Source organism: Spermophilus citellus (assembly GCF_964194105.1).
Source record: "Spermophilus citellus genome assembly, chromosome: 4".
In the NCBI taxonomy this organism is placed as follows: Eukaryota; Metazoa; Chordata; class Mammalia; order Rodentia; family Sciuridae; genus Spermophilus; species Spermophilus citellus.
The window spans coordinates 122,579,177-122,604,498 of record NC_138185.1 but is presented as its reverse complement, the minus strand read 5'-3'; the positions used below and the strand labels follow the sequence as shown (position 1 = coordinate 122,604,498).

Below are 25,322 nucleotides of genomic sequence, written 5' to 3'. Positions count from 1 at the left end.
TTTATAGATAGAAATCTGGGGGACCAGTGAAGAGAAAAATTATGAAAGGAGATTCTACCAGTTAGTACTTGCTATATGCGTTTGGGGAGACAGAAAAGCATAATCATAGCTCTCTAACGGAAAAGACTTGACAATTTTATTACAAAAGAAAAATATAAAAATCACTATATTTAACACAATTAGATAAGTTTTGTCTTGAGGACTGTGTGCCCAGGATCAAAAGATGGAAGTTCACTACTGAGGAGGAAACAAAAGCTGCCAGCTGAGGCCCAAGGGGAAGATGAGGGAGTCTTAGGGTGGAGGTTGCTAAGGACAACCACTTGTCTTAAGGGTCTTGTTTCTTATTCAGTTGGGGTTGGTAAAGTCATTTGCAAAGCTTATACTGAACACATTTATTTTGATATATTAACCTGATTAGAATGAACTAGATTGGGGGTGTGTGTAAAGAAATGGCTGCCATTTCACTCTTTGGAGTAGCTTTGGATTTCATCTGAAGTTTCTGTTCCTTGGGAGGAGCATGCTTGCATTTATATAGAATATTACTCAGGATTGAGAAAAACTTCAATTTTCTAAACCAAGAATTGTAGGTGGGAGTTAGAAGTCATGGGTGCAATATATGCTGACTTAGCATGTTTCCTATTCTTTCCTTCAGAGCACAGCTTTCTTAGCTGACCTAAAAGTTGAGTCTTTACTTACTATAGTCTTTCTCTTTGGGGCCAGAAAATCTTTTTGATTTTGTACATTTGGAAATAGATGTAAAGTGAAGAAGGGGTTTCTAATTGGTGCAGTGGAGTAATCCACAGAGCATTATGGTTTGAAATCTGCTGCTTTCATTTTTATTTTTGCTTTGGCAATATTTAGTTTTTGTGCCAGTTTGTCTACAGATAAAAAGAAATTATGGAAGGTTCTCTGCTGTTTGTACAGCACCCCCTCCCATCCCTTATCACCTCTCTGTGGGCCTTTGGAAAAGGGGGAGACGGAGTGTTTTGGATTTTTAAAATGATTTGGGATTGTCATAGCAACTGGTGGGCAGAAACCAGAGATACTGAAAGTCTTGCCATACCCCAGGCAGTGCTGCAAAGTCAAGTCCTGTTCCAACGACCAATGAGCCCCATTAAGGTATGCGGATGATCTCTAAGAAATCTTCCAACTCTAACATTTCAGGGCTTCACTAAACTGGGCTAGGAGGCACCACATCATAGGCTGTGGTCTCCCAAATCCTGTTCTCTCCCGTATCTCACTAATGGCTAGCTCATCATTGGGGTTTCTCTAATCTCCTTTCTCATAGATATCTTTTTTAAAAAATATTTTTATTAGTTATTATGGACCTTTTATTTATTTGTTTTTTTAATATGTGGTGCTGAGAATCGAACCAGTTACTCACACATGCTAGGGCAGGGCTCTACCACACAGCCACAATCCCAGCGCCACTCATAGATATCTTAACAAACGCCTATTTCAACTTTACCATTATATGTTGTTCTCTCTCTACCACTCTAAATTTCATAGCAATGGGGGCCGTGGCTCTTTGTTCACTTCCATATAGTGCTTGGTAAGGTCACGAAGGTGCTCAGTACTTTTTGAATAAACAAATATATAGATGATGAGCAGAGGAAGACACACTGAAGCCCGCCAACCTAGGTGCCTGAGTCAACTTACGTAACTTCCGCCCCTTCGCGCTCCTCCGGACGCCCCCTTTTCCCGGTCCATGTTTGTTTCCGGCGTTTCAATAAAGCTCGATTCGGCTCGAAGAAGACCTGTTCTTCCGGGAAAATGGCGACTCCCGCTCGTGCCCCGGAGTCGCCGCCGGCCGCGGATCCAGCGCCAGCTGAGGGGCCCGCTGAGGAAGCCGACTGCCCCGCGCCGCGCCAGCCTCAGCCCCCGCAGAATGTTCTCGTTGCCCCGCGGCTTCGAGCCCCAAGCTCCAGAGGACTTGGGGCAGCGGAGTTCGGCGGAGCTGGGGGAGATGTTGAAGCGCCAGGAGAGACTTTTGCGCAACGAGTAAGCTGGGGTCTCGCGGCGGCACCGCAGTGCTCCTAGGGCTCGGGCGCCTTAGGACGCCCCCATTATCTTCCCGCGTTCTCTTAGGGCAAAGGTGACCTTGTCTCAGATCCATTTCAGTTCCAAGGACGAGTGGGTAGCCTGCGGCCGCAAGGCCACGCCATGACTCCTCCTGGCCAAGCACGTACCGCCTGCGAGGATGGCCCGTGTACTGAACGGCTGCTTGGCGTTGGTTTAATGTGCTCAGCTACTGTTTTGGCTCCATGGAAGGAGTGTCTGTATCACAAATCCCTTTGCCCTCCTCCCCACACCGTGACCCAGACGTGTTATCAGTTTCATCTCTAGATCTTACTCTTGCAGGATGGGAAGAGAAGGATAAAAGTGGTTTATTAGGGCCGCGAAAGTTGTACTCATTCAGCTGGCAGACGGCGCATTTTAGCAGGGGAGCGATGTGATGGGGTGACTTTTTACAGGAAACTTTATTTAGTAGCTTGGTGCATGATGGTTTGAAGGATTAAGAGGCAGGGGACATCAGGAGAGTCTTTTCAGAAAGAGGTTTTCAACAAGGGGGTTGTAAGAAAGTGAATGAGGAAGATAGTTAAGCAGGATTGGGAAAACTTCAAGTGTGGAATAATTTAAATATGTAATTGACAGAGATAAATGAAGTTTCTCTTCTGCATAGGGAGCCACTAACAAAAACATGAAAATTGAGGGAAAGGAATGGATTCAAGCAAGGTTCATTTTACTCAGGGTGTGCTGAGTTGAGGAGAGAGCATAACAGACATTTGATTAATTAAAAGGTGGAGAAGTGGTTATAACACTTAGGAGAAGGCTGGGAAAGCAGGACTCTCAGTTGCACAAAGGTGTTAATTTATACAGTTGAAATTGTGGGAATGTCATATCAGAGAAGGAGCAGCGAGAGTGTTAAAGATATAACCTTCTGACCACACGACTAAAGACAGAGTCAGAAGAGGAATTCAGCAAAAAGGACAAATAATCATTTGGGTTGAGGGCTTACCAGTAGAGACAGATATTTTGCCTTTTTGAGAAGGAGTTTTTAATGTATAGCAGTGAATTAGCTTTTTGATCCCTTTTGAACTCTTGAAAAAGTTATTGGGCATCCTAAAGAGCTCTTATGTATGTGTATTATATCTACTGATACTTACTGATTTACCAGAAATAATGGGGAACTCCTTATGATACGTATACATAAAAACAAGTTCAATTCACACCATATACCCTCTGGAAAACTGCACTGTACTTGTGTGAGAAAGTTAGAGAAAGTATTATGAAAATAGTTTTGACCTTCCAGAGCAGTTCCCCTGCCCTTTGTTTTGGAAATCACACTTTAAGAACCGCTGATTTTTGGAATGTCTTAAGTGATTTTTGCACAGGTAGCGGATCCATTATCCTAAATGGGTGGGATCAGAAGTGTTTTGAATTTCAGATTTTTTCAGGTTTTGGAATATTTTATATATAAATAATGAGATATCTTTGGAATGGTACCAAGTCTGAACGTGAAATCCATGTTTCATACATGGTTTGTACAAATAACCTGAAGGTAATTTTATATAATATTTTTTATGCACCTGTGTTTTCACATGTGCATGAAAACCCATCATAACCCATCACATGTGATCAGGTTTTGGAATTTTCTACTGGTGGCATCATATTACCAGTGCTCAGACAGTTTCAGATTTTGGAGCATTTTGGATTTTCAGAATAGGAATGAATAATGTATATTCTTAAAATGCTTTTGTTGAAATTCTAATGAGATGAGACAAATGAGTCATATTTTTATTCTGGCTGCATTTCCTTGTTTTTGGGGTTAATTGTCTTATTTGTTTAATTCCCATTTGGGGCCAGTTAGAAATCAAATTTTTTGCTTAAAAATTAGTTTTTTTCCCTTCGAGGTTATTGTTTTGCCTTTTAAATGAAAAATCACAAGTTTAAAAACAATACTCTAACGTATACTTTTTTTTTTGTATTTGACAGAAAATTCATTTGCAGATTGCCCGACAAAGGTAAAAAGATCTTAGACACTGTTGCCAAACTGAAAGCTGCCATTGCAGAGCGTGAAGAGGTTAGAGGAAAACGTGAACTGTTTCATTCTGCTAGTTTAGACTGTAAGCTAAGGCAAAAAGTAATTGCAGGAGTTGATGTGGATATAGAAAAGGCCCAGAGTTCTGACCGAATACTTGATACTTCATCACCAGTTCATGCCTGTTCCTTTGTAGATAACATCAAATCATCTAACACAACCTCAGAAAAACAGGGACTTGTACATCCTACTCAAAAAGGTGATGAAGAGATTCCAGAGGCTGAGTACACAGTGAACAAGTGCCCAGCTTCCCACAATAGATTCAGGGGATCTTCCTCACTTGAAGCGAGAGAGCATCTCCCTCAGCATTGTGTTTCAAGTCAAGCAGAAGATACTTCCAGCAGTTTTGACAACCAGTTTATTGATAAGTTCCAAAGGATCACAGTTGCAGACCAAGGTATACATCACTCGGAAGAAAACACAAGTGCTGAAAACTTGATGGGCCTTCGTGATAGGACTCCTAAGAAGCCCCATTACATGGAAGTGTTAGAAATGCGAGCCAAAAATCCAGTGCCCCCACCACATAAATTTAAAACTAATGTGTAAGTATCATTGGAAATAGGCATATCATGGGAATGTAATATGTGTGAAATTCAAAAAGTTGGAAGAATGCTTTTAAGTTCAGTGGGCTTTATGTGAGTGCTCCTTTTAGGTAGGAATGAGTATATTTGTGGAAACAGTGAGACCAGCCTGGCTGGAGTGGAGGATTCCTGTTGAACCATACTTTAGTTTTGAAGCCAAATAATTGAAAGGGTTTTAATTAGCAGATGGGGACTATTATGTTTCAGAATTCTTAGCCAATATTTCGTAATAAACAGAATTGAAGAGAGGATTTAGTATGGCTTTTATTTTCGGTACCATTTTTTTAGTGTACAGCTTCCCCTTCAATTGGTCTATAATCTAAGAGAAAAATAGTTGTAGGAGTTGATGGACTTTTTCAGTTATTTATTTGTGTGCTCACTATGCTCCTCAGAGCATTTAGGTTCCAGATGAGGACCTTAGGTTTATACACTTGTAAAGAAAATTAAATTATAACACAGTTTCTAGGGAAAGGGAGGCAAGAGGAGTTAAAAATTAAAAATACTTTAAAAAGTTGGGGAGGAGGGTTACAAACTCTGCTTCTGAGTTCTTTGTTGTAGTTTTGTTTCTGAGAGCTGCAGGAAAATAAAAGCTCTTTGAAGAGAAAAGAATTGTTCTTAAAGCAAATATAATACTTAAATCTCAGTAATAATTGATACCAACCTAAATTTATGAGGATGTAATTTCAGATGCAAAGTCAAGCTACTGTTTGCTACCTTTCATTGAAAAACTGAAAACACCTAGTTGAAAATACCTAAAACATTTTGGTGATTGTTAAAAAAGAGACTTTAAAGTTTAATCCTACCATGTAATTCTTTTTAATTTAACCTCATTTTTTTTTTTTCTGTTGTGTAGAAAACCACAATCATTCTGCATTAATTCATACTTACCTTGTATGCAGTGAGGTATCTTTCTTCACTTTTAGGAGGATGTTTGGGAAAACTAAAAGCATAATTAGTCATCAATAAAAAGGAGTAAGTGGGCCTTAGTTCTGTATTGTCATTTGAGAACAAGAGGGAGGTAAGGGAATAGCAGTGAGGGCTGCCCAGGATTAGGGAAGTTTAAGAGAGAAGGAGCTTTCTCTGCAATTAGAAGGACTGACATGGAGGGGTTGTTAAGCTCTAGACAGGTGGGCATCAGGCTTCCCTGTGAGCAGAGGCTTAGAGGGTAGGTAGTAAGATGAGATCATATTCCTTGGCTTTTCTGCTCTTCTTTTGATTTCTTTATGTTCTGGATTTGCATATTGCCTGGATACTGGAGGCTGCCACATCTATCTCTACCCTTACTTCAGATTTGCATGGCCAGTTAGCTATAAAACATGACTACTTGGGTGTTTCACGGCACTTCAAGTTCATGTACAAAGTGGAGCTTGTCTCTCTTCCCAAATTTACTTACTCTCATATCTCTCATGTTAATAATGCCACCGCCACCTTTTCTTCCCAAGGCATCTTGTCCCTCATCACCACTGTCTGCTAATCTTGAAGACCTAAGAGATGTATTTCCTTGTTCTTCATCTCTGATTATTCTTCCTTCATCATATCTTCCATCAAAGTGAAGGTTCTCATCTCTCTCTTGGGCTGTAAATGTGGACTGTTCCTCCCCCTAGTCTTATTGACCAGCCCTTCCTCTCCACTGCTGCCAGAGTGAAATTTGTAAAAATACAAATCAGAACCTGTTAAATAGACTGGAACTTTGTTTAGTCTGGACTCAGCTTTCTTCCCATCTATCTCTGCTACCCTTTCTGAAATGTCTGTTTTCTGTGTTTCCTGGATGGTGCACCTCTGTTGCCCCTCATTCACTGTCCTGGGATGCCCTTCTCCCCTTCTTAACATAGTAAGCACTTATTCCAAAACTTCAGATTTCACCTTGAAGCTTTCCTGACAACTTCTCTTTCTCCTCCTGGAACTGGTCGTGTCTTACTGTACCTGTAGTACTATATTTCACTAAAACTATTTGTATGCTTATTCCTCCCTACTGGATAGTAAGCCCCTTTGCAAACGTTCTTGTAGGGAATAAATGAAAAAATAGCTTCAGTTCAATCATGAAATGTGAAGAGGGGAAGGAAAAGGCAAAGAGCCTAGATCTGTGTGTATACACATACCCTCGCTGGAGCAACGAATATGGGTAAACGTCTTACTGTTACCTTTGTTCAAGAATTGATTATTAGGGTTAAAGACCACTTTGTGTGTGTGTGTTTGATTGTGTTCACAAAAAGGAAATAGTCTGATCATATAACATAAATTCTTTCTTTAGTTTGCCATCACATCATAATGACTCACCTAGTCATTCTCAGAGGGGAGAGTCTCCTGTTTCCTTGGCAGAGCGGCGGCGCAGGGACAAGCAGCATCTTGATGACATCACAGCAGCGCGGCTCCTGCCACTTCACCATCTGCCTGCACAGCTGCTTTCCATAGAAGACTCTTTGGCACTTCAGAAACAGCAGAAACAGAATTATGAGGTATTTAGGGCATTAGGATTTTTCCCCCCTGCTTACATATGTCAGGATTTACCCTAGGTAGTTCAAGGAGGAAATAATTTAATAGAAGGGATTAGGTGCTAAAGAAATGGTCAGCTGAGGAGACCATTAGTTCTTATACATGTGCCATTAGTTTTTAGTTACAAACTTAATAAAACTGCAGGAAACAGCTGGAGATGATCATAACTACCTGCAACCTCAAAGTGATGATTTAACAGGAATTATGGAGAGACTACTGCAAAATTTTACATCCAGCCCTTGCTTCTGCCTGTTCCCATTAGGATAGCAGTACTATCAACTCGCTCTTCTGCCTTATAAAATCCATGTGATAGCTTCTCAGTGGTGGAATTTAATCCAGGGAAATATAGCTCCCAGACTTCCATCTCCATCAATACAGAGGCAGCACAGAGTGGGTGGGAGGATAGTGTTATATTGCCAGTAGTAGGTCAATGAGCCATAATCTGAGAAAAGAATTTCCTACTTTGGGCATCTAAAATCAGTTTTATATAGCACTTTCTCCAAAGATCTGTGTGTTTTGCATGAAATTTAAGCATGTACCTTGAGAGTTTGTGAATGGGAGTTAATAGAATGGGGGCAAATAGTATGAGGATCATGGGGTTATAGAAAGGATTTGACATTCTTGGATAATAATTTGAGCCTCCAGGAAGACAGCATCCTTTCCTACTTCCTAGATAACTACTTATCTAGATTTCAGTTAAGTACCATGCACCAATTAATATCTAATTAGCTTATTAATCTGTTTTGGCTTTTCATAACTCACTTGGTTTGGATTAGCATTTTTAAGGCATTCCTTTTTACTCTTCCTCTCAGTGTATGAAAATGATTGCTAGTTATAGCTATATCATTGAAGAATTGTTTTATAAATTGTCTCTGGGATCTTGAATGCCTGTCCTAAGACATTTTTATGTTGAATTAAACCCTTCAGCTTGAAATTGGTTTCTTTGGCAGAAACCTACTCATAATATTCATGGCCCTAGGGGAAGGACATAAAGACATTTAAGGGATCTCGGAGAAAAGGAAGAGCCAAATGAGGAATGAGCATTGTTCCCTTTATCAGTTGGTAGTGAAGTCCTTTGGTGTGTAAACATTACCAGACTGAAACTTGCTTGGACTTTTGGTTAGGTACTAATTTCTGTAGGACTTTATTTAGAAAGAGGTAATAAGCTTTTTAATATTAATATCTTGGTTTTGCCTATGCCATTGAACTGTAACTCTTGGGCCTCTGTCTGGGGAAGAAGGTTCTGTCAGAGAAATCAACACAGTATTAGTAATTTGTAACATTTGATAGGTCTAATTGTTTCTGTATCAGTGTGTGTAATCACATACTTAATGTGTCTGTATTTATAATTGTTGGGTGCTAATGTGATTACTCAGTTCTTATAGAGGTAGGCATTTCGATGCAATGTTTATTTATTTATTTATTTTTAAATTTTTTGTGTGTGTTTGAGATTAACCGTGGGATTGGGGTGGAGGTGCTTTACAACTGAGCTATATCCCCAGCCCTTTTTATTTTTCTGAGACTTGGTCTCACTAAGTTGCTGAGGCTGGTCTTGAAATTGCAATCCTTCTGCCTCAGCCTCCCAAGTCACTGGGATTAAAGGCATGTAACACCAGGCCCAGCTTCAATCCAGTGTTGTTTATTAATGGAAGTTGATAACTACAACTATAGCAGGCTGGTAGCTTTTGCATGCATTGTCCTTTTGTATCTGTAATAGGACACACAGAGTTAGGTTTCTTGTGTTTAGAGAGTGTACTAAGTGACTGTTATAACTTCCTATTGAAAAATTGTAAGGAAAAGAACATGAATGTGTGACTTTTTGCTTTGCTCTTTTGTTTTAAAGGAGATGCAAGCAAAGCTCGCAGCACAAAAATTGGCTGAAAGACTGAATATTAAAATGCAGAGTTATAATCCAGAAGGGGAGTCTTCAGGGAAGTACCGAGAAGTAAGAGATGAAGATGATGATCAGTCCTCTGATGATGAATTATGAAGATGGGCATTGGAATTATCTCCTAAATCTTCTACTCTTGAGAAGTCATTATCTTCCATCAGACTTTATAACAAGTATCAAGATTGGTGTCAGACACTGTTGAGGGAGAAAACTTTATAAAGTTACAAAAACGTTGCTACAAAAAGAAGCTCAGTTTGTCTTTCAGAAGATGATCTTCATGTGATTGAAAAGTTTAATATTTCAATATTGTGTTTAACCATATTGTATTAAAATTTTGTGGTATGTTGTGCATTGGTCTGATATTTTAGTATGTAGTGGAATATGTTTTTTTCCTTTCAAATGGAAGTAGATAGCTTCACTTTTTTCTTATCCTTACATCTATAAAATAGCATTTATTATGTCTTTTAGTGAAACACTTAGTTGTCCCAGGTACCTAAAATAAATTAGTAAGACTTAGTTCCCTCTTTTTTTGAGCAGTGAAGGGAGTACAGTCCAAAGCATTGTGTGTATGCTTACTTGGAGTAATTGAGATCTGGGATGTGAATTACCTTGAAAGACACTCATAGAAAAATGCTTCACAAATGTTTGTTTTATTCTCTTGTCTTCCCCCAGGAAGATTGTTCTTACTTCTGATTAGGAATAAGGAATATTTTGAGGAGATGCTAGAGGGGCAGAGGGTTTTTCTAGATGACCAGATTTGCCTGGAGTAAGTTGTGGTATAGGAAATGCAGCTGAGAGCTAAGTGAAAGGAGTAGTTGTTCTCATGCTTTACTTGACTGGAGTTCTTTGCTCTCACAGTTGAGGTTCATGTGTAGCACATTCATGTTTTGGTATGAGAACCGGTTATTTTTTCAAAGTTATAACTGAATTGTCAGTTGTCAGTACTTTGCTTCCTCCTCCCCATACCCCTCCCCACCGCCAAGAGGCATATATAGGCTGCAGAAACCTCAATCTCCTATATATACATGTTCCTGTCATTTTAAATGATTATATGGTTGTCTCCAGAGAAATTATGTTATTAAAAAAATTCTATGTTTAATGTGGAGCCTTTAAAAGTATTCAAAGGAAAAATAAAATATTAATTAGAACAACTCCAAATACTAATGGTGTTATTTTACTGGTATTTAGTTAAATTTAACTTCTTTGAGAGAGACTATCCAAATTTAAAGTTTTGACAAAACACATTTAGGTCATATGCATGTGTGATGGGAAGGGCTTAGATCTATGTCATGTGCTATCCATTTTCCCTCTCCCTGACAAAAAGCAAATGTAAAAAGTATTCTGAATTAGCAGTTTCATTAGTTTTTAAAACAAATAGTAAATGACTTCAGAACACAAAATTATTTAATGTTCTTTTTCTGTAGAATGAAATGACATTTTATTTCTGGAAAGCTGGTGGTGCAGAAGGCTCATGTACATGTAGTGTGCATGAGTCCCTTTCAAGCCTACCAGCCAGAGACAATCTCCACTAACATTTGAGTGTTTGTACTTGTACTTATTTTTTTATATAAGCAATACATTTATATTTTTAAAAATGTAATAATGCTATACATTGTTTTATAGCCTATGTAGTATAAACATTTTCCCACATTAAATATTTTACATTTAAGACAGCTGCAGAATATTTTTCGTGAGTATACCATAACTTTTAAAACAATTTCCTAGTTGAAAAATTTGATTGTTAATTATAATGTAGTCTGTAAACAGTGAAATGATTAATATCTTAAAAGATAGTCACATCTATACACAATGACATTTCCAGAAGATATTTTTGTAGACATGAAATTGCTAGCTGCAAGGGGATGTAAATTTTTGAGAATCTTGATAATTCATCACTTATTACATACGATTTTGTCCATTTATGTTCCTACCAGCAATATATCAAACACCCAGAATTAAAATTGGCTACTTAAAATTGTTGCAAATTGAACAAGTACAGAAAAAGGCTACATTTTAAATGTGTATTTCTTTAATTACATAGAAAACGTTATTTTTTCATGTTTATTGGCCATTTCTATTTATTCTTTTGAAACTTGCTTATTTATATTGTTATTCTCTGGGAGAACTGGCCCTTTTTTGGTTTACAAGTTCTTTATGAATTAAGGATGTCCATCCTTTGTCATATAATTATTCTTAGTGCGCTATTTGCCCTTTAATACAACTAATGTATTACTTGTTTTCTTTAGGAGTTTATCTTTGCATGTGTGCTTGAATATACTTTTCTTAACCCATGTATATTAACCCCTATTTTCTCAGTATTTTGAAATTTTTATAGTTATTTTTTAGCTTAAAAAGAATTTTATCTTGTTTATATAACCTGAACTCATTTTCTGCATAACTTTGGGGTGAAAAGGAAATTTTTAATCTATCTCAAGTTTATTTAGGGATCTGTATGAGATAGAGATTCCATTGTTAATTCTTGTGAAGAGTTTACTATTGGACAGATTGGTTCAGTATCATCAGCCACCATTTTCCTTCTGATTTGTAATGATATTTTTATAGAATATTAAATACTTGTATGTCTTTTATACATTGGGCTTGTTGCTGGGCCTTCTGATATTTTTTTTTTCCATGCAATCATTATGGCTTTAATTGGTGTTAATATTCTGTAGAATAAGTTCTCCCTTTTCTTTTGAAATTTGTGAAATACAGCTACAGAAAAGTATATAAAATGTGTGCAGTTTACTGGATAAAGCAACAGCTGTGTAATCATAAAGCTGATGCGGAGGAATTGCTGCCAGCCCTCCAGATACTTGTTGTGTGTTCCCTCTTAGTACCTCCTCTGTCCCTCAGAGGTCATACCATCCTGACTGTGGTAACCCCCAGCCCCCGCATCTTTTTAAAAGGTATTTTACCAGTTATGTGTTTAACAATAATTAGTCTGTCTTGCTCACGGTTGACTTGTGTAAAGATGGAATCATATCTTGTATCTGGTGTCTTTCACTAAAAATTCTTAGAAAATTCGTGTCACATGTAGGTGTGTGTGTGTGTGTGTGTGTGTGTGTGTGTGTTTCCATTTCTGTATAATATGTGCTATTTCATTAATACCACTATTTCTTTATTTTGCTCTGATGGACACTTTGGTGATATTTCCAGGTTTTGACCATAATAAACATGCTGCGATGAGCATCTTTGTGCCCATAAACATGTTTCTATAGGATGTATACCTAGGGGTAGAATTGCTGGGTTATGAGATATACATATCTTTAATATTTTATATTCTTGCCATCCCTTCCACAACAGAGAATTCCAGTTTACCAACATTTGTTATTGCCAAACTTTAATTTTAGCCAGTGTGATGTTTCCATAGTAAACTCATTCTAGTTTTATTTTAAGTTAGGGGGACATTGAGCATCATCATATATTTATTGGCCACTGCATTTCTTTTGCAAAATGACCGTTTGAATCTTGTCCATTTTTCTATTGTGTTGACTGTCATTTTTTTTCATTGATTTGTAGGATATATTCTAGATACTATTCAATCTAATAATTTGGTATTTGGTCAAATTTGTTGTAAATAACCTCTCTTTCTGAGGATCAATTTTCAACTTCCTCATGGTGTATTGTAACAAATTCTTAATTTTAGTGGCAAACATCAATTTTTTTTGGTTAGTGGTTTTTGTATCTTATTTTAAGGAATCTTTTTCTATCCTGAAGCCACGAAGTTAGATTCTTATTTTTTAAAGATTTTTCTAGTTAGAAAATGCTTTATAATTTGATTCTACCTGGAATATAGTCATCAGGGGAGAGGTCTTTTTGGGTCACTACTATAGCAGTGTGGAGTGTGAAGATGGGCCTTCTCAGCTACTCGCTCATGCACTTCTACTGCATAGTAAGCATATATCATATTTATGTTACTTTCTGGGTTCTCTCTTCCATTCTGTTAATCTATTTGTGCTAATACTATACTGCCTTACTTATAATAGTTTTACAGTTAGGCTGGAGGAAGGCCTACCATCTTGTTCTTCAAAATGACTTGGATAATTTTGGCTCTTTGCATGTTCATAGAAATGCAGAATTTTAGAATCAGCTTGTCCAGTTCCACAAAAATTCCTTAGTAGGTCAAACTCCTCCTTGCTCATTTTTGGGAAAAAATATTTTATCAATTAGTTTTGTATTACCATCAATATGTTTTGAAACAGATTTGAAACCGTGCCATTTACTAAAGTACATACTTACTGTTTCTAAAAGAGTGAATATTTTTAGCTTCTATCAGTTAAATGGAACATTTAGAATGCTGTTTTATTGTGAATAATTAAAGTATAGTTTTGACTGAGAAAATTAGGAAGAGAAAGAATTTTAGAAGGTCAGATTTAGGCTTTAAAGACGAAAATGGTGTAAATTTGCAGAAGTTGTCATCTTACCTTGAATTTTCAGGTGATTACATCAACAAAAGCAAGTCAGAGCTGAAGCTCTGGGGGCTTAGCCTGAACTGTGAGAAACAAGTATTAATCTCATTCTATAGTAATCATCAATACGAGTAATAATTTTTCATGTTCATAAGACTGTCTCTAATCCATATTATGTTCCCTGGGGATCCTGGACTACTGTGAGCTCAGGTAGAAGGTAGATAGCTTGTGTGATTATCTCTTTTTCCTATAACTGGGATGTTGAAGTGATTTGCGCAAGGTTACTCAGAAGCAGCCAAGAAAAGAACCCAAGATTTATTTAGGTTTTAGGAAGTGCAAATTCTAGGCCAGTGGGGGTAGCATTTGTCATTTCTCTATGACTTAAACACAAAAGAGCTTTTTTTCTTTCGAAGAGTTTGTATTTTCATCATTTTAGAACTTAGCCACTGCTGATGTCTTCACTCTTCCCTCTTTTTTGGTAGTTGGCTGCATAAAACTTTTAGAAAAGAGATTTCAGGAAAAGTGATATCAGTATCATAGGCCTCATTTAGAAGGCCAGGTGACTCTGACAGTTTTCCCTTTATAATCTTAATGGCATACTTTGTACTACTAAAAAAAAGTAAAGTTGTTAGGAAAAAAGATTTTTGTCCTTGTGCTAGAAAATTGAGAGTGCCTGTGCTAAATAAATAAAAGGATTATATATCCAGCTTTTATGGAGAACATATATAGTCATTTTAGAAATATGGCAAGTCACATTATCGACTAGCTGCTTGACAGCAGGGAGAAACTTAAAGCTATTATTTTAATTTCTGGCTAAAGTGAGGAAGCTTTGATACTTGGCTGATGAAATAAACCTAGTGTTGGATAATACTGAACCACAGCCAGACCACAAATCAGACATGATTCTGAAAGCACAGCATAAAAGCCTGAACAATTAAATATGATCTATTACTTCCCAGATGATTTTAGAAAACTTGAAATAAAAAAAGGCAAAAAAGAGGGTAAGCCACTGGAATAGCATTAGATTATTAGATTTAGGATTTAAATGCCACTATTTCCTTTGAATCCAGTGGGAAGTTGTGTACTCTCATGATGATTAAGTCTCTTAAGATGAGGTCAGTGACCCCTTATCTAATGTATGGGGTATGTTTTGAGAGAACAAAATTTCAAAGTGTGGTCTTTATAGAGCACTTTGAGGGGGTAAAAGATTTTATATGAAACCTTATTGTAATGATGGTAACAATTACGACTGAAGCAGTTTAGGAGGCACCTTTTGCCATATGAAGTAAAATGTTTCAAAATCACCACCATATGAAACTTTTAATTTAGTGTTAAAATTAACTGAGAACAATAGAGACTTCCTATAAAGCTATTTTGACAAGGGGAAATTAGGACATTGAGCTAAGGAGAACCCCAGCTTTGCATGGAAAAATTTCACATTATTAAGGCAAAAGAATGAGAGTTGTAAATCACATCCTTATTTAGAGCATACAGAAATGTTCCTTAAAAGATGGAGACTCTGCGCATATAAATTTTGTCTGAAAATACAGCTAGTAAATACATCAATTCTCTTAATCAGTACCACATATAGTGTATTGAATTAAATAGCATTTCTAGTGTTTGCATTGTTAAAATGAAAGCATATCTTCTATTGATCAAATTTTTAATTAAAACTTTTCTTCTCCACTTTAGCTACTTTTAAAAGGGTCCAAATGAAGCATTATTAGGAAAAATAAAACTGGCACTGTAGAAGGCAAATCTTGTCTTGAATTAACATCTTTAGTTTTTCAGGAAAGGAGAAGTCTAGATATCATTTGTTCCACACACTATAAGTGGGGAAACTGAGGCACAGAGAAAAATGGAGGCTTTCCTCTGGTTGTACAGCTGGTCCTAACAAAGCCAACTCTTCCTGCCCCAGCCCTGTGTTCTTGCTTAGTGTGGAGGAGTTGTCTTATAATTAATTCTAACAAACACACATTTTGTACAATAACAGAAAAAGTGCAGTGCCAGAAATCTGTTCTTAAGTTTAAACTACACAAATGTTTAATTTTTTGAGAATTTGGACTATTGCAACTATGTTCAGCTATTGTAATCTAAAGACTGGATAGCACACTGCCCCTTATTATAAGCATGACCCAACTTACCCTTTCCACTGCCCGACTTCTGTTTCAGTGCCCACCTGCACAGCACCCCCCCCCTCAGTTTTCAGCAGTCTGCCTCCATCCATCTCCAGTGGTTCTTACCCATCCTTCTGTGACGTCTCAGACCTCTCCCACCCTACAAGGTAACAGGGGTCTTGGGGCCTGAAGAGTATTGCTGGCTAATTAGTATCAATAAGATCTTATTAATATCTTAGTGAGTATGGGTTTGTTAGATAACTTTTTCCTGAAGGAAAATGGGGCTTAAAGGAATGGGAAATGGAACTGGCAAGTTTTTTGGAGAGAAGGGAAATGGAAAGTGGGGGAAGGGAAGGACAAGGATATGAAACAGTCATGGATGTGCCTCTGTACTCCTGAGGAAGTGAGGAGGCCTGACTGAAGAGTTGTCAGTGGACTCACTCCCTGGGACCGCTGCATCGGGAAGGTTGTGAGTCCAGGCTCAAGCTTGCAATAAAGACTCTTCTGTGATTGCATCGGATTCAGCTCCTGGAGGCTGCACCGAGGTGGCACCGATGAAGGTGGCGGGAGCTGGCGGCACTGCGGGTCAGCAGTCGCGACGGACCCTAGGGCTCGGCGGCCTTGGGCGCCCGGCGTTGCTGAGCCGCAGGCCCCAGTGCGTGCCGCTGGCAGAGCTGCGCGGGAGGATCACTAGGCAATGCTGAGCTGATGTGGATCTGGGGTGAACAGTCTGGGCCTCTCAGAACACACATTGAGCCCGGATAGGCTGAATTCAAGCTCCCGTTCGCCTGCTTCCCGCAGACAAACAGCTGTGACTCAGCACTAATCCATCCGGCTGAAACAACTGGTCAGCCCTTCTCATCCTACGGAGGTAAATGCCTATCGAGCCTTCATAGGTAGTGGCCACAGGTTTGAAACGGGGCTTGGGAGAGACAGTAAGGACCCACCAGTTGCATTGGTCGCCCGGCAAAGGGAAACGAACTGTCGCCATTTGCAAGAGATACCACCATAGCAGAGAACTGACGTCATCAGACTGCGGCGGAGGAGATAACTTCATTGAAACCTGCGGCTACAGTGACTTCTTCCCTTCCCTTCTAATACCTTTCCTCCCAAGCATCAAATAAATTTATAGGAGTAAACAGTAACTCAGCAATCAAACAGAACAAGAAGTAACATGAGCAGCTTCAAAAAGCAAGGAAGAAAAGGAGTACAAACAATGCAGGACAGCCTAAATATTCAGGAGGACCTAGAGTCATCAGAAAAATGGTCATATAAAGAACTCAAGGAACACCTTAGACAGATGGAATGGAACCTTAAAGAGGATACGAGACAGCAAATTCAAGCAGCGAAAGAACACATTGAGAATGAATTACATAAACAGATAAAAGAAGAAGTTAAGCATCTTTATCAGGAGATAGAGATTATAAAAATAATCAAACAATAATTCTAGAAATTAAGGAAACGATAAACCAAATTAAAAACTCAATTGAGAGTATCACCAACAGAGTGGAGCAAGTAGAAGCCAGAATGTCAGATAATGAAGACAAAATATATCATCTTGAAAAGAGTCTAGCCAACTCAGAAAGGCTGGTAAAAAATCACGAGAAAAACATCCAAGAGTTATGGGATAACATAAAAAAAACAAACTTACGAGTCATCGGGATAGAAGAAGGTACAGAGATTCAAACCAAGGGAATGAGTAACCTGCTGAGTGAAATAATTACAGAAAACTTTCCAGAAATAAAAAAGGAAACAGATATACAAATTGAAGATGCATACAGGACACCGAGCACACAAAATCACAGTAGACCAACGCCAAGACACATTGTTAGGAAGATATCCAATATACAGAACAAAGAGAAAATATTAAAAGCTACAAGAGAAAGGAGACAGATTACATTCAGGGGTAAACCAATAAGGTTAACAACGGATTTTTCATCACAGACACTGAAAGCAAGAAGGTCATGGAACAATGTATTTCAAACACAATGGATGCCAACCAAGAATTCTTTATCCAGCAAAATTAAGCTTCAGGTATGACAACGAAATAAAAATCTTTCATGATAAACAAAAGTTAAAAGAATTTGCAGCCAGAAAACCAGCATTGCAAAGCATTTTGAGCAAAACACTACACGAAGAAGAAATGAAAAACAATAACCAAAACCATCAGTAGGAAGTGCCTCGGTAAAGACAGAGGGCGAGGGGAAAGATAATCATGGAGAAACAAACTAAATTTTTTTTTAAAAAAAGGATAAATAATCAAACATGGATGGAAGTACAAACCATATATCAATAGTAACTCTGAATGTTAATGGCTTAAACTCTCCAATAAAGCGACATAGGCTGGTATCATGGATTAAAAAAACAAATCCAACAATATGCTGCCTCCAGGAGACACATCTGATTGGAAAAGACATACACAGGCTGAAGGTGAAAGGATGGGAAAAAATATACCACGCACACAGTCCTCGTAAGCAAGCAGGGGTGGCCATCCTCATATCGAATAAAATCGACTTCAAGACTAAGTTAATCAAAAGGGATAAAGAAGGACATTATATACTGTTAAAAGGAACCATTCACCAACAAGACATAACAATTATCAATATTTATGCACCAAATAATGGTGCTGCAACATTCATAAAACAAATTCTCCTCAAGTTCAAGAATCAAATAGACCACAACACAATAATTATGGGTGACTTCAACACACCTCTCTCACCATTGGACAGATCCTCCAAACAAAAGTTGAATAAAGAAACTATAGAACTCAATATCACAATCAATAACCTAGACTTAACTGACATATATAGAATATATCAACCATCATCAAATGGATATACTTTTTTCTCAGCAGCACATGGATCCTTCTCAAAAATAGACCATATATTATGCCATAGGGCAACCCTCAGTAAATATAAAGGGGTGGAGATAATACCATGCATTTTATCTGATCATAATGGAATGAAACTGGAAATATATGATAAAAGAAGGAAGGAAAACTCCTACATCACATGGAAAATGAACAATATGTTACTGAATGATCAATGGGTTACAGAAGACATAAAGGAGGAAATCAAAAAATTCTTAGAGATAAATGAAAATACAGACACAACATATCGGAATCTATGGGACACAATGAAAGCATTTTTAAGAGGAAAATTCATCGCCTGGTGGTCATTCCTCAAAAAAAGAAAAAACCAACAAATAAATGAGCTCACACTTCATCTCAAAGCCCTAGAAAAGGAAGAGCAAAACAACAGCAAATGTAGCAGAAGGCAAGAAATAATTAAAATCAGAGCGGAAATCAATGAAATTGGAACAAAAGAAACTACTGAAAAAAATAACAAAACTAAAAGTTGGTTCTTTGAAAAAATAAATAAGATCGACAGACCTTTAGCCATGCTAACGAAGAGAAGAAGAGAGAGAACTCAAATTACTAACATACGGGATGAAAAAGGCAATATCACAACAGATGCTACAGAAATACAGAAGACAATTAGAAATTATTTTTAAAACCTATATTCCAATAAAATAGAAGATAGTGAAGACATCGATAAATTTCTTAAGTCATATGATTTGCCCAGACTGAGTCAGGAGGATACACACAATTTGAACAGACCAATATCAATGGATGAAATTGAAGAAGCCATCAAAAGACTACCAACCAAGAAAAGCCCAGGACCGGATGGGTATACAGCGGAGTTTTACAAAACCTTTAAAGAAGAATTAATACCAATACTTTTCAGGTTATTTCAGGAAATAGACAAAGAGGGAGCTCTTCCAAATTCATTCTATGAGGCCAACATCACCCTGATTCCGAAACCAGACAAAGACACCTCAAAGAAAGAAAACTACAGACCAATATCTCTAATGAACCTAGATGCAAAAATCCTCAATATAATTCTGGCGAATCGAATACAAAAACACATCAAAAAAATTGTGCACCATGATCAAGTAGGATTCATCCCTGGGATGCAAGGATGGTTCAATATACGGAAATCAATAAATGTTATTCACCACATCAATAGACTTAAAGATAAGAACCATATGATCATCTCGATAGACGCAGAGAAAGCATTCGACAAAGTACAGCATCCCTTTATGTTCAAAACATTAGAAAAACTAGGGATAACAGGAACTTACCTTGACATTGTAAAAGCTATCTATGCTAAGCCTCAGGCTAGCATCATTCTGAATGGACAAAAGTTAAAGGCATTCCCTCTAAAATCTGGAACAAGACAGGGATGCCCTCTATCACCACTTCTATTCAATATAGTTCTCGAAACACTGGCCAGAGCAATTAGACAGACAAAAGAAATTAAAGGCATAAAAATAGGAAAAGAAGAACTTAAATTATCACTATTTGCGGATGACATGATTCTATACCTAGAAGATCCAAAAGGGTCTACAAAGAAACTACTAGAACTAATAAATGAATTCAGCAAAGTGGCAGGATATAAAATCAACATGCATAAATCAAAGGCATTTCTGTATATCAGCGACAAAACTTCTGAAACGGAAATGCGGAAAAACACTCCATTCACAATATCCTCAAAAAAAATAAAATACTTGGGAATCAACCTAACAAAAGAGGTGAAAGATTTATACAATGAAAACTACAGAACCCTAAAGAGAGAAGTAGAAGAAGATCTTAGAAGATGGAAAATATACCCTGTTCATGGATAGGCAGAACTAACATCATCAAAATGGCGATATTACCAAAAGTTCTCTATAGGTTTAATGCAATGCCAATCAAAATCCCAACGGCATTTCTTGTAGAAATAGATAAAGCAATCATGAAATTCATATGGAAAAATAAAAGACCCAGAATAGCAAAAGCAATTCTAAGCAGGAAGTGTGAATCAGGCGGTATAGCGATACCAGATTTCAAACTATATTACAGAGCAATAGTGACAAAAACAGCATGGTACTGGTACCAAAACAGGCGGGTGGACCAATGGTATAGAATAGAGGACACAGAGACTAATCCACAAAGCTACAACTATCTTATATTTGATAAAGGGGCTAAAAGCATGCAATGGAAGAAGGATAGCATCTTCAACAAATGGTGTTGGGAAAACTGGAAATCCATATGCAACAAAATGAAACTGAATTCCTTTCTCTCACCATGCACAAAAGTTAACTCAAAATGGATCAAGGAGCTTGATATCAAATCAGAGACTCTGCGTCTGATAGAAGAAAAAGTAGGCTCCGATCTACATATTGTGGGGTTGGGCTCCAAATTCCTTAATAGGACACCCATAGCACAAGAGTTAATAACAAGAATCAACAAATGGGACTTACTTAAACTAAAAAGTTTTTTCTCAGCAAGAGAAACAATAAGAGAGGTAAATAGGGAGCCTACATCATGGGAACAAATTTTTACTCCTCACACTTCAGATAGAGCCCTAATATCCAGAGTATACAAAGAACTCAAAAAATTAGACAATAAGATAACAAATAACCCAATCAACAAATGGGCCAAGGACCTGAACAGACACTTCTCAGAGGAGGATATACAATCAATCAACAAGTACATGAAAAAATGCTCACCATCTCTAGCAGTCAGAGAAATGCAAATCAAAACCACCCTAAGATACCATCTCACTCCAGTAAGATTGGCAGCCACTATGAAGTCAAACAACAACAAGTGCTGGCGAGGATGTGGAGAAAAGGGTACACTTGTACATTGCTGGTGGGACTGCAAATTGGTGCGGCCAATTTGGAAAGCAGTTTGGAGATTCCTGGGAAAGCTGGGAATGGAACCACCATTTGACCCTGCTATTGCCCTTCTCGGACTATTCCCTGAAGACCTTAAAAGAGCATGCTACAGGGATACTGCCAGATCGATGTTCATAGCAGCACAATTCACAATAGCCAGACTGTGGAACCAACACAGATGCCCTTCAATAGATGAATGGATAAAAAAAATGTGGCATCTATACACAATGGAGTACTATGGGGCAATAAAAAATGACAAAATCATAGAATTTGCAGGGAAATGGATGGCACTAGAGCAGATTATGCTTAGTGAAGCTAGCCAATCCCTAAAAAACAAATACCAAATGTCTTCTTTGATATAATGAGAGCAACTATAAACAGAGCATGGAGGAAGAGCAGGAAGAAAAGATTAACATTAAACAGTGACATGAGATGGGAGGGAAAATGAGAGAAAAGGGAAATTGCATGGAAATGAAGGGAGACCCTCATTCCTATACAAAATTACATATAAGAGGTTGTGAGGGGAATGGGAAAATAAAGAAGGAGAGAAATGAATTACAGTAGATGGGGTAGAGAGAGAAGATGTGAGGGGAGGGGAGGGGGGATAGTAGGGGATAGGAAAGGTAGCAGAATACAACAACTACTAATAGGGCGTTATGTAAAATTGTGGATGTGTAACCGACGTGATTCTGCAATCTGCATTTGGGGTAAAATTGGGAGTTCATAACCCACTTGAATCTAATGTATGAAATATGATATGTCAAGAGGTTTGTAATGTTGTGAACAACTAATAAAAAAAAAAGAGTTGTCAGTGCACCGTTTTCCTCTCCTCTCTACCCTTTGTCTTTTGAATCCACTTATTTCAAGTGCTTGCTCCCAACATTCTCCAGGAAGAGCATCTGTCAAGGTCGTCAGTGATCATGCTGCTGAGTTCAGTAGTCAGTGCCCATTCCTAATTTTTTCCTTGATCTCTTGGCAATGTTTGTCATAGCTTATCATTCTCTTTCTTGAGACACTTTCCCTGCTTTCTGGAAGACTCTAGAAGGCACTCAATGCCACTTCCTCTTAGTCTCCTTTGCAGATTCTTTATCATCTTTTCAATCACTAAGCACTGAAATGTTCAGGGTTCTCTTCCATCTATGCTCACTCCGTTGGGAACTTCACCAGCCTCATGCTTTTTAATATTTAAATGCCATTTATTACTGAATCTTTTCCTTTATTTTTTCATTTTATTTATTTATTTGCAATCCTGGGGTGGAACCCAGGACCTTGCATATACTAGGCAAGTGTTCTACCTCTGAGGTGTATATCCGTTTTCTCACCTTTAAGTACCATTTATACATGATGACTTCTAGGCCTATATCTCGAGCTCAGACCTCACTTCTGAACTCAGTTGCAACAACAGTGCTCTGAGGAGAATTGGGGCTCTTGGGCTAGGGATCAGGATGCATTGGTGGAGAAAGTGGCAGAGTTCTTGCTTTGCTATTAACACATAGGATATCCTTGGTCAAGTCACTAAATTTATTGGGATTTAAGTATACCGTTTGCTAAAATGAGGAATTAAATCCAGTCACTATCTCCTAAAATATGTGTCTTAAAACAGAATCCCTGAGAAAAAAATGGAATTTGATGGTCAGGTTATGCTCTTGTTGCCTGGATTATAAAAGAGGCCTCCTCCTGGTCTCTCTGCTGCCCTTGTCCACACTACAATAGAGTCTCATCACAGTAGCCAGCATGATTTTTTAAAATATAAGTTAGGTCAGGTTATGTCTCCACTCAAAGTCCTGTAGTAACCTCCCTCTGACCCAGAGTAAAAGCTAACATCCTTATGATGACTTACAAGACTCCATATGACACCTCTCACTCTCAGTGTCCCTGATAGTGTCACTCTGCTCCAGCCACAGGGGGCTCCTTGATGTTGCTGTAACGTATCAAGAATGGTCCCACCTAAGGACTTGTGCACAGCTGTTTTGTCTTGAATGTTCCTTCCCCAGATGTAGTTGGGCTGGTTCCCTCATTTCCTGCAAGTATCTATTCAAATGTCATCTTATAAGGGTTGCCAGTGAATATAAAAGCCCCTTAGTTTCTTTATTTTTCTCTGTAGAATTGTGTATTTTCCTGTTTGATTGTTGTCTGACATCCCCCACTAGAATATCAGTGCAGGGATTTTTATTTGTTTTTAATACATTCCCCAGCCTTGAATTGTGCTAGACACATAGTGGGCACTCAATATTTTGATAACTGTACACACAAATAGAGGAGAAAGTAAGCAGATGGAGAAGAGGAAGTGGGGCTCTGGAGCCACTCTCTGCATGTGTCTGAGCCTCTTCTCAGATCTACTACTGCCTTCTTTTACATAGCAGCTTGTTGATTTGGTATTCACACTGGTATCTCCAGCTCCAACCTCACTTCCAAATTCCTCAGGGTCTTATTATTCCTGCAATCTCCAGAGAAGGAAGCTGAGGTTCAGTGAGGTAGTGATTTTCTCAAGGTTGTACATTATTAAGACCTGCACCTGTTTTTCTCAAAGTTAAGTGCCCTTTTGAATTTCCCATGCTGCCTTTCCTGTGTGCTCTGCTCTTATTTGAATCCTAGTCAGAGCTGGCAAGGATGGAGTGGGAGAGAGCCCCTGATCATGTCATCTAGGTACCTGCATGGGGTCCAAGGCTAAACCTGTCCAAGGCTGGACCTTCCCCTTTGGTCCTGACAGCAGTGCTGTGACAGTCTGTAGCTTTCATAGGTCATTTCAATAATGACAAGGGAGAACAGAGGAAGCAGGATAGGGAGCTTGAAAATAGCCTAGGGAATAGTTCTTCTGGAGTTCACCTCCTGCCAGGTCTTGACAGAGAGTACCCCACCACCAGAGGATTACCTAGCCCTTAGGTACCCACCCAAGCCAGTGGCTAAGGGAGCTACATAATCCCTGTAAATTGCCTCAATCTTAAATGTGTGAATAACAATGATGACATGGCTGTCACAGGCTTCTGATGATGAGGTAGTCCTTAAGTATGCAACTGTTAGCTTTATTCTTCCTGCTTTCAGCCTGTTTCTCTGAGCAGGGCTTCTTGTTACCACCTTCCTGTCCCCAATCTTGAGTCATTGACAGAAGAGTCAGGCTACCCACCCATAGCCCTTTCATGAGGTAGGACTCTGCCCTGTGGTCCTCAGGAGTGAACCCAATTTCATATTTCACAGAAGCAGCAGCATTGGAAGCATAAGATCTAGACATTCTTTAGCCATGGGGTTGTTCTAGCACACTGTGGTCCCTAAGTTTGGGAGCCAGGATAGAAGGAACTGAGTTCATAGGAAAAGAATAGTCTTGAGGGATGACAATAAATGCATTGACTTGTCCCTTGCCGACAGGTCTGCTAGCAGGGCATTGAAAGTCAAGTCTGACCTTGGGAGAATGGTCATGACAAGGTCAAGGATGAGGCCTTTTCATCCATTACACAACCAGGAAGAGCAAGGAGCAAAGAAGAGAGATGGACCTTGGGCTGAACTTGAAAAGAGCAATTGCAGGCCTGCGGGCGGGGTGGGTGGGTGGGGAGGCCAGGAGCTCTGACACGCTAGACTCATATCCTGCTCTCTTGGACCTCACAGAGCTCCCTCATGCATGCATCGTTCTTATCCAATGCCAACAGGGCCAAGTGACCAAGAGAGGACTGAAAGACTCACATCCAGCCATGGGGACCAGGAAGACTCCACGAAGGAGGGTGTTTGAAGTAGGCTTTGAACCCCAGGGCATGTGGCCTTGTGGGGCAGGGATGGTTAGATGCAGCATTAATGAATACAAGGAAACAGGATCATTTAGATGACTGAAAAGCTTAGAAGTTGGTTATATCTGGTCAGAGGTACTCATAGAGTAATGCAGACTTGGATTAGAATTCAAAAGCACTTAAAAAAATATACGTATGGATCACATATTCAAGTTTTGGGGGACTTTAAAATCTATGCTATGGTTGCTGATACTGAGGTGAAGATAAGTGTACAGGATGTCTTTTAGGGGGA

The 25,322-nt window shown here is 38.6% G+C and overlaps 1 protein-coding gene across 1 annotated transcript; it reads left to right on the top strand.

Moving 5' to 3' along the window:
• Positions 1-1,730: 1,730 nt before the first annotated feature.
• Positions 1,731-10,055, top strand: POLR2M (RNA polymerase II subunit M). Its single transcript, XM_081291724.1, has 4 exons — positions 1,731-2,001; positions 3,997-4,644; positions 6,935-7,139; positions 9,020-10,055. The coding sequence occupies exons 1-4, from the start codon at positions 1,889-1,891 to the stop codon at positions 9,164-9,166; spliced, it is 1,113 nt and encodes a 370-aa protein (XP_081147850.1). The 5' UTR covers positions 1,731-1,888; the 3' UTR covers positions 9,167-10,055.
• Positions 10,056-25,322: the final 15,267 nt, after the last annotated feature.